At 39.4% G+C, this 10,262-nt stretch overlaps 1 protein-coding gene across 2 annotated transcripts; it reads left to right on the plus strand.

Moving 5' to 3' along the window:
• Positions 1-286: 286 nt before the first annotated feature.
• On the plus strand, positions 287-8,858 carry FAM240A (family with sequence similarity 240 member A). Of its 2 annotated transcripts, none has more exons than XM_010306700.2 (3): positions 287-407; positions 6,933-7,077; positions 8,407-8,858. In XM_010306700.2, exons 2-3 carry the CDS (start codon positions 6,938-6,940, stop codon positions 8,483-8,485), a joined length of 219 nt encoding a protein of 72 aa, XP_010305002.1. In that variant the 5' UTR covers positions 287-407; positions 6,933-6,937; the 3' UTR covers positions 8,486-8,858. The 2 variants fall into 2 exon arrangements, with proteins under 2 accessions (XP_010305002.1, XP_075595954.1); XM_075739839.1 differs by having other exon boundaries at positions 292-411.
• The last annotated feature ends 1,404 nt before the right edge of the window (positions 8,859-10,262 follow it).

The raw sequence follows: 10,262 nt of genomic DNA on the forward strand, positions 1-10,262 counted from the left end.
AGCTAAGATAGTAGTGTGGAATTTTTCAAGCTTCACAGGAGGAATATTAAAATGGATAATACTAGCACGCATTTTAAAGAAAATTCTCAGCGCTTGCCAAGTCATGCTCTCTGAGGTATCTGCCAGTGTGGGAGGGATGTATGCTCTCAAGGGGGGCTGTGTTTCATGGTCATCTCAAGCAGGGGGCTGCAAAGTTCATTAAATGATCTTATCTCGCTGCTGGTTCTGTTCAAAATAGCCTTGATATGATGAAGGATTTATGTTACCCCCACTTCAAATAAAAAGTACCGAGGGATGCATTTCATTACTGTCCTGTGACACTGGAGAAGCAGGGCTGCAGTGGTAATATTCATCATTTGTTTGTGTCACATAGAGGATTTATTTGCAGGACGAGTCCAACTCCAAAGGTAAGTAAGTATTTGCTTTTGTAGTGAATTTTTCATAATAATTTCAACAAGAAATATGTTTGTTCTCTAACTTTAATTCTCACAAAAGTGTATTCTAGGAAAGATGAGAGTGTGAGAAAAATGCCAGGGAAGAGTGCCCACTTTAGCAGCATTCTAAGGAAGCTGAGTAGCATTGATACAGAAAAAATATTTACAGGCAATTTCATGCCACAGCCCTGGATAAAACACCGGGAGATGTGGCTGTACATTTTCAACTGATGGGGTAAATGGTAGCCAAGGTTACACACACACTCCTCTCGCAAAGGTTTTTTAACAGTGATCTGCTGCCGAGAAGCTTTTTAATTCAGTGGTAGACACCTTCACATGAATCAGGATCAGTATCTCTTGCATGTTTTGTCAGCACTGGTTGATCTAATGAAGAACATGAGCCCTGGGCAGGATTTATCTTCTTTGATCCTAGACCATTGAGTCCTCCAGTACTCAAAAATCAAACAACAAAACAAAACATGTTCAAGATCCTTGACTAATAAATATTAATTTATGCTGTATACTTGATCTTATGAATTCAGCAGTTCATAGGATCAGACTTCAAATATATCTGGCAGTGGGGAAAATCTAGTGATCAGAAACAATATTTGATCACACAAGCAAACTACAGCCATTTTAAGTATGCCTTAGATGTTGAAAATTAAAAGCCTGTAAGAGCTGGACAAATCTATGGAAAGCTCAGGAAAGGCATTGGGACAGTCTGTATCGCACGATGCTTATGCAAGCCTGTTTTCTTGGTGTTTGCCTCTGTGTGACTGCCACCACGGCCCTGTTCATGTCTGCCGGTGGCAGGTTGTGTTGGGAACGGCGAGCCAGGCACAGCGAGTGGGGGAAGCTGGGGAGGAGCACTGAAAAGATGCTCCAGGGAAAGTCTGGCGAGATCAGTATGAGCAGTCAGGGAGAAATGCAGCACCAGCAAGAAGTGGAGAGAGATTTTCCAGAGAGAACAACAGAGCTGGGGAAATCAGCCAGAAAGATGCTTGAAAGCAGAGGTGTGAATCAGTCAGGTTAGGCTGGAGGGCTGGTGAAGAGCGCAGGAGGAGAAGCTCAGCAGACACGAAGGCAGAGAAAGGAAAAGTGGAGACACCTCTACTGGAAGCCCTTGGCTGTGGACTGAAGGAAAAGAGTCGGTGATAACCGCAGTGTGGAAGAGAGCAAGTAGCTAAATAAATAAATAGGCACTGGAGCAGAACTAGGATAGTAACAACTGAATGGATGACCTGGAGGGAAAGGAGACTGTTGATTCCTCAAGTGTTTTCCTCGAAAGGCTTTAAGAATTTTAGCCCTCAGCCAGGGGACTGCTGAGCCCTCTGGTGCAGAAGAGCGAGGCAGAGAATCAGTTCCCTCCAGTTCAATAATTCAATCGTTCAGGTGTCTGGTATCCAGGGAAGGCTGAAAGCAGATAAAGAGAACAGAGGACCAACAGATGAGAGGGGCAGAAGAAAGCACTTACAGCGTGTGGCATTCGAAGGCATTGATACTGCTACTGTAGCAGGTTGAGATGCAAAAACCACAAAGCTGCCACAAGCCCGCCTTAATATGTTTCTTTGTATAAATGTACCATATGAGAAAACATCCAAATTTTGTAACAGTTCAAATCATTTCAAGAATAGGTATTCTCCAAATCAGAAAAATAGACCCATCAGTTTTTCACAGAAAAGCAATATGAACTGTGGGAATTAGGAACAAGGAGAATGGATGAACAGAGACTGCTGCATTATGCCTGAGTGTGAACAATTTAATTTGTATGTTAAATTGCTTAACTTGCATGTTAGAATTTATTTACTCGATGCACACCTGAAACTTATGCACACAGGTAACTCCTACTAGTATTACTGAGTTATATCAGTATGGTTGTCATTTTCATACACAGAAAATTCCCATTGCATGGAAAAGTCCAATTAATTTGATTGGAGTTTATACCCAGAGAATTACCTCCTGACTGAGCACACATACCGGTAAGAGCATGTACTTCAAATTCTGTCAAACTAGGAAATACTGCTGGCAGAATAAATCACATGTCTAGAATTCCCTTATTTCATTGCAAACTCCAGACAATACTGTTTACAAAAGAAAAGCACTGATTGATGGCCTGTAATGCGAAAGTGCTCACGGAAAGGGAACAGTACAGTATACATGCAAAGCTACTTGTCCTTGCTGATGAGATACACTAATGAATTTTTGAAAGAGACCAGCAGAGTGTTAGGGACCTGTGTGCACCAGCAGACTGTACCAACCTTCCCCCATCCCCAGGCTGGTGCTCCAGGTCAGCTCCACGAGGTGCAGCTCTATAACTGGGCACCAGTGAGGTAGTCAGAAAGCTGTAAGAAACCTCTCCCCACATCGCTCATGAGCGGCATCGAAGCTCAGGCCATTCATGAGACAGACTGCACTGATATGACCTGCCACACAAATGGAAGGGTACAGGGGATTAATCTAAAGCACATTCTTCTGCCTGCAAAGAGTTTTACCGTGGGTCTGAAGACCTAAGTTAGACTTGAAACTGGTATGATTTCCCCGGCAGGATCTCAAAGCAAACCTCAATCAGCCCTTTGAGATATGAATTGCTGCCAGCTGCAGAAGTAGAAGTGATGTATCCAAGATCCAAGGAAAAAGAGGCAAATCATGGCTGTGATTGCTAGTCCCATTTTCCAAAACCAAAGCAGATTTCTTATTGTTTTAAAGTCAAACATCATTATTAGCAGAGATAGTATACTCCCCTATACATCATGCAATTTTTTTACTTATTCAGAGCATTTATATAATAAGCACAGTCACCAAACAAGGTCCGTGAAAAGGTAGATGAACAGAATATTTTATTATTTCTAGGAAGATGTATAACATGCTGAAAACTCTGACCATTTGTACTATGCAAGAAGCACAAGAAGGGGGGGAAAATACCTTTCCTGACTCGTGTATATGCTTTGTAAATTTAAAAAACAAACAAATAAACTGACATTTAAAATAACAATTTGTGTTCTACTACAGGAAAAAACCCCACATTTTTCTTTACATACCATTTTCTAGCCAAGAAACTTGTGACTTCCTATTCTCTCCATGAAACGGTATGTTTCTTGTGGTGGTAATGGTTTCTTATAGAACCAGTGAATTCCAGCCTCAAACTATTGATTTTTTTTACTTACAAAAAAGCCAAGATGTCACATCAAATTGATCTTACATTCCTCTTTTTTTCTACTGATATGTTTTTTGAGTTCCGGATAACAGTGCTAGTGTCACAGCTTCTCTACCGCTGTAAGATCTCCTTTACAAAGTGAGTCTAAATAATATCAACCTGCTCTAAAATTATTAAATCTAAAAATAAACAATCATCACAATCGTCTTCATCTTGTGTAGGACAAAGCCTTCCCAGAGTTTTTCCAGCTATTCCTTTCACTTGAGAGAAGCTACATTTGTTCACTAGCTTGCAACCAGGGCTCTGTCAAAGACGATTACCAGAAAGAGGCTCTTGTTATTGTCCTCTTGAAGGATTGTCACTAGAGGCTTAAATAAAGATTCATTTAGTCCTAGCTGTTGCAGGGTAGTTTAAGTCAGACCTAACTGCAAGATCTATAAAAGTGCGATTACACCTGTCTATATGCTTTAAGAGTATACTTCTGCCCACCTGTTGTATCACACAGAGATTATTTGTTCAGGCTGCTTTGGAGGCTGTTTCCATGAAGTCTTCCATTCTTCTCTTTCCCTATTACATGAGGTCATTTTTGCTGACTACTTTGAATGAGGTTCCAAGGCATGAAAATAAACTGCACCCAGGTGACAACTGCTGGTGTGAAGCCACAGTACAGGTTTAACTCCTGTTACTCTCCTCTGAAAAAAGCTGAAGAGTTTCTGTCACTGACATTTTAACTCAGAACCTTTATCTTAAGGCAAGTGAAATACTGATAGATTAGGTTTGATATCCCTCATTGCCCACACAACCCTTAAGGTTTACGGCAACAGTTTTGAAATGGATGGCAGGGCAGAGGTGAATTCAAACACCTATGAACTCAATACATAAAGGCAAAAAACCCACAGGTGTGTTATTTTAGCAGAGTTATTGTACAGTTCCTATAATCACTGCATGAATGGGCTTAAATAGAGGGTTTGAAATAAAAGGTAATTTAGGGTAGGATTATTCTACAGTTTAGAGAAGTAGCTGCTGGCACATTGACACACTGGTGTTTATGAAGGATGTACAAGGATGCGTAAAATAATGATGCAGAAATTCCAAGTTTAGTTGCTTTGATACATATTTGAGTCTTCTCCAGTATTAGGGTGAAAGAAAATAAAGAGGAAGATTAAGGGCTGAGTAAGAGAAAAAGCAACACCAAGGTATCCATATGCTAACACAAAATAAAGGGTTAAAAAGAAGGGTAGGCGTGGACAATGTTCTTCGTGTGCCTCCCAAAGAGCACACACAAAGAAAATTTCACAGATAATAGGCAGAAAAAAACATTAATTCCTGCCCACCCCCAAAACCCCCACCCAAACCTATAATGCGTGGTACTATACACACTTTGTAGTCTCAACAGGGTTCTAACATTCTTCTAAACACTGCCAGCACCAGAGGTAAGGTGAATAACAATGAAAACTCATTCTGAACTTCTCTTTTACTGGGTATAAAACTTTTTCCTTGGGATTTTTTCCTGTGGGGAGGGGTGATGGAGAGTCACATTTATAAAATACATTGAAGCGAGCACCAAGAATATATGCAATCAAACCAGGAGGCAGAGCATTTAAAACCAGTAAAGGATACATGTATTCTGAAAGCATGCACTTGGGCTCAGATACACCTCATGGCAATGAGGTCCACAACTTTGCCTTATTCAGGAGAGATATTCACCCTCATATGTATCCACAGTATATTAAACAGGAATTCATAATCATTCAGAAGGATGAAGTTATTATGCTTTGAGATCACTTCTGATTAAATAAACTAGGAGACATTATTTCCTGGCAGTTTACTTTCAAGCCTCAGGGACATCTGGGAATTTTGCTTGCTGCTCTTCAGAAATATTGTTGTTCTCAGAGAATGACTCCTGGAGTGGCAAGTCCCTTACTCTGACCCAGACTGTTGTTACCATATTTTTTTCATAAATTTCTATATTATTCCTGATACACAAAACATTGAAAAGGATAGTAACTGCTATCTGGAAAGAGAGATTTGGGTTGTCATTGATATATACATGGATATTCAAGGAATACATATATTTTATGAAAACACATACTCACAGTAAGAGAACTTTTGACCTGGAATTGGTTATCCCCTAGCACAGTCGGAGGTGTTCAGCCGTACTTGCAATTCACATTACGGACTGATGCCAACACTTGCCCATCCAGCTAGAATTTGCTCAGGACCTGAAAAAAATGCTCAGTAAATTTCTCCCGCAAAAGTCAGGCTCAAATACTGTGCTTCTATCATTTGGAGGCCATTAGTTGATATATGGAGGTTCTGCAAGGAATCACAGGGAGTCACAGGGAAATCCCAGCAAGAAAGGGACCTCTGCAAAATGGCTGCTTTTGTTCTCTGTTCACAGAGTTTTTTATAATGTGTTTCTCAGCTTTTCACAAAACAGCCACATCTCCAAATGAAATTATGTAAATATTACGAGTTCCCCATTTTGCTTTTCTTACAATGCCTAGCAGGGGAATGGCAGCAGTTTCTTCAAGCTTTTCCAAGCTAGCCTTGAGGGGCTTGTTTACTAGCTCTCTATGGCTCTGATTAAAATAAATTACAAATAATTACCATGAATCCAAACAATGCATGAGAGAGCCCTAAATACTTGTTAAAAAAAATAAATGTTCTGGAAAATATTATAATGGCATGTTCATGCAAAACCACACAGCAATTTGGAAGGCAGCATGGATATACTCATTCCATATGTAATGAAGTTTTGAGTGTAATTATATGATTTTCTGGCTGTAATGTGGGATACAGGGGCTTGACTGTTAGCCCATGAAGAGTCATCCTGAGACAGATATTCTTTTCCTAGGATAAGATTCACTCAGAAGTTTATTTTTAAGATGACATGAAGGGGGAAGTACAGAATGGGCACAGTTATATAAATATGTTCAATGAATTTGCTCTGTTTTGAAAATTGCAGAAGAGGAAGAAATATTTAACGAGCAAGGTGGCTTTTGCAAGTCAACATCTTATAAAATTATGTACATACTTTTATACATATTAATTTTCTCCATTCCCAAATAAAGCTAAGTGTTGTAATGATTAACAGTAAGTCACCAGAGGTCTTTTTCTTTATTGTTTTGATCTTAATCTCCAGACAGCATATCCTCAAGTGTCAGAGCTTTGAATGAAAAGCTTAAATAGTGAGTCCTGCCCACTGTTATCCTGATCCTACAAAAAAAGACTGTGTGACTCTAACACTGTGAAAATCCAAAACAGCAAGAGTGTGCTTTAGCCATGAAAACAGATGAGGAACCAATAACTTGTCATATGGTTGTTTCATATTTCTCCTTTAGACAAAATGAATAGCCAATACATACGTCATGAAGTGCGGGGATGCGAAACTAGTGACCTGAGGAACTTCTGGGAAAAGACTATTGAACAACAAACTCGGTATCTGCAAATTGAAAAAGAACGTCAGCAAAGAAGTGCTTTGACAAAGTGGGTAGTTCGCATGCGGAAAGGTTATTTGAGTTTGCATTGCAATTCTTTTTTAAAGAAAAGTGGTATCTATATTTAAGTCATGCAATGAAAGGTGAAAGTATTTTTCATAAATTTTTAGAAAATAATAAAGCTTCACAAATTGTCATGCTAATGCTAACATGCCTAAGCTATGGCTTCATAGGATAAAAGAATAATTCCTTTTTGTTCAGTAAATGGGTCCAAAATGTGGAACTTTCTGAAGTTGCCAGGACAACATCTAGCAGTGCAGGCTTGTCTTGAACATCAAGGCTTATGTTCACAGCAGAGCTAACACAGATGTGTACCTGGCCCACCTTCTTTCTCTGTGGCCTTGTTTTCACAAGAATATAATTTGAAATAATTAAGATGGCTTAATTGCATAAGGTAAATCCATAATAAAGCAGATGGTCCAAGTGTACTAACTGACCAAGGCAACCATCACCCATAGCCATGTTTACCTCAATCAGTCATATTTACCTTAATCAGCCACAACGAGAAAGACCAGTCTATGGCAACATCAGTAGAGTTTTACTTCACAAGAAGTCTCCATAACTTGAAGGCACAGGCAAAGATGGCTATTTTGGCTTGAGATCATTCAATGAGAAAGCATTTTTTCAAAATCTCCCTCATACCTCTCTTTGGATTGATGTTTGAAAAAAATAAGAGCAAGGCTGGCCTTGCATTAGTAACCATGGATCAAGGAACACAGGAACTAGTCTCTAGCATGTTTTGTAACTAACCTAATTTCAATGTCTCAACTCCTCAGCTGTAAAATTCCTGTCTTTTCTATTTGAGGCAGTCTTTCTGTGGTACCTAGACACTACCAAAAAGAAAACAAAGTGCAACCTACCACCTAACATTGTCTGTTATTGGTCTGAAAGAAGTTTCAACATGCACAGTGTTTGCAAGCCAAACAGTGCTCAGGAACCTCTATGCAGTACTTTATTTAATGCATTTCAGAGGAGCAGGGGGGCTGGGGACATGTTGGGTGATGCTACCCAGCAGGTGGCAGCAGGCAATCTCCAGTGGAGATGACAAGTCATGCTGGCACACAACGCCGGCACACAGAGGCACTTGAGAGAGGGCATGCTGGAGATGAAGATGAACCACAAAGCTCAGGTGAGCCCTCATCTGGATTTAAGAGCTAGTCCTGAAGTGTCATCCAGCAAAGCACTCTAAAGGGGCAGGACAGTTTGCATGACAACTGGGGGAAAGCACCACAAGACGGCGTCGGTGGGAAACATGAGGAGTATAAATCTGTTCCCTGTAAAAATATGGGGACAAGCTGATCCATGTTTCTGTCCTTAGGCTCAGAAATGAATGGATGGAGAGACTGGAAAAACGGATAAAGATGTTGAGGAGTCAGTCTGAAGATCCATCTAGCTGAAGATCCTCATTCATTACGTGTTTGGGGAAAAAGAAATTTGTTTTGTAGAAAAGCATGATGGTGTAATGCAAAAGCTTAAGTCATTTTACTTTGCTACTTAAATAAGCTATAATTAATTAGCTGTCATTGTTAGAAGTTTCATATGTGAAATGTCTATTGCTGCTTTTAAGATTATGCATCCATCTCTTCATTTGCTAAACAGAGATTGAAATACTCTGAAGTCTTCAAGACTAATAAATCATGGTTCACTGAGCTGTAGATGCCTGGAAAACGAATTTACTTACACAGTGCTCAGCAAACGAATTTCCTGGATATTTTAGGTTTCTGTATAGACTGATTGTAATCTAATGAAGTTATTTTCTTTCAAAATTGTTTAATGAATAGTTGTGATTTTATTTTTTTAACATAGCCGAGTCCAACTCAGACTAAGGAAGAGGGGACACGCACAAACAATGCCACCACGTCCCAGGTCACTAGTGGAGCCAAACTTGGTGGGAGTTATGGATCCTAGCTGCCATATTAAAAGTCTGTGAAGCTGTTCATATGTATCCTGAGAAACAGGCTTTGTGAGACACCAACAAGAGTTGCTTAAATAGCTAACGCAAATTAGCTAACTTAAGACACTATGTCAGCAAAGACAAAACAGCTTGGAGTTTTGAGTACCCGACCTGGCTTGTCTGGAGCTGGACTGATGTCTCTGTTTCACAGAGCAGCTTGATGCATTTTCACAGCTGTTTGTCACTGTGAGTGATGAGCACACTTTTTCCTCTAAAATTTTTCCCTCTACAACCCAGTATATATTCCTTAACAACCAGCAGCTTCAGAAACATGGCACGTTTCCTCTCCCACATCGCCATTCATCGCATTTCAACAGGCTGGTGTAATAACATTGCTTCCTTTTTTAGGGTGACTGCTTTGATACTACTGGAAAGCTTGAGGTAATGTCCTGCTGCAAAACAGGTTGTTTTGAGCATGCTAAAAATCTCTTCCCTCAACTATTTAGCCTTTTAGTCCCTTTTTATAAGACTTGTTTCACTGCTGCTCTGGTAATTCATATTGTTTCAGAGTAAAGAAGATTTGAATTGCCAGTGGGGCAAGAAGAGTGGGAGGGTTTGGGGTTTTAAAATATTTAGAATATCTGTTCTTTTTAAAGCAAAACAAAAAATTTGAAATGCTATTTTTTCTCTCTTTATCCATCAACTTTTAAATTCACTTTTGTGTGTCCCAAGGTCAAACCAAATCTATTATGGGAATTTAAGCATGTAAATAATGTTTGGGAAGCCTGAGAAATCCATGAAAGCATGAAAAAAAAGATGACCTTGGAACATGTACTCAAAAATTGAAATATCAGCAGGTATGTCACTGAACTTGAGAGCAGAGTTTGCCTGCCAGCTGAAAAAAAGTGCTAAATACATGTTTTTCAGTTGAGTTTTTTTATTAAGCAATTTTTAAAGTAACTTCAACTGGGAATATGCAGGATAACAATATAATTACAATATAACTGTGCTTTAATAAATAATCACCAGGTAGACATACAGCTTAATATTGGATTTTAGTAAAAATTAGATTTCTTTGAAAATACCAGTAGACACTCTTCAAATCTCCCATCACCTGTGTGTGCCTTGTGCTTGCTAAAGCTCTACCTGAACTCCGTCATAAAACAGCATTGATTTTTACACCATTTTGGCTGAAATTAGAGTTTGAACTGAGCTAAGGGAAACATTTTGCATCCCCTCATTCATTGTGTAAGTGACTGTACAAGGTGCAAAACAGAGGG

Source organism: Balearica regulorum, chromosome Z, assembly GCF_011004875.1.
Source record: "Balearica regulorum gibbericeps isolate bBalReg1 chromosome Z, bBalReg1.pri, whole genome shotgun sequence".
Taxonomy (NCBI): Eukaryota; Metazoa; Chordata; class Aves; order Gruiformes; family Gruidae; genus Balearica; species Balearica regulorum.

What these genes read in the sequence shown, in the direction of transcription:
- FAM240A (XM_010306700.2), top strand. Translation starts at nt 6,938, where the DNA reads ATGAATAGCCAATACATACGTCATGAAGTGCGGGGATGCGAAACTAGT. An exon ending in CAAAGAAGTGCTTTGACAAA is followed by an intron (nt 7,078 to 8,406) that starts GTGGGTAGTTCG and finishes TTCTGTCCTTAG; the next exon opens with GCTCAGAAATGAATGGATGG.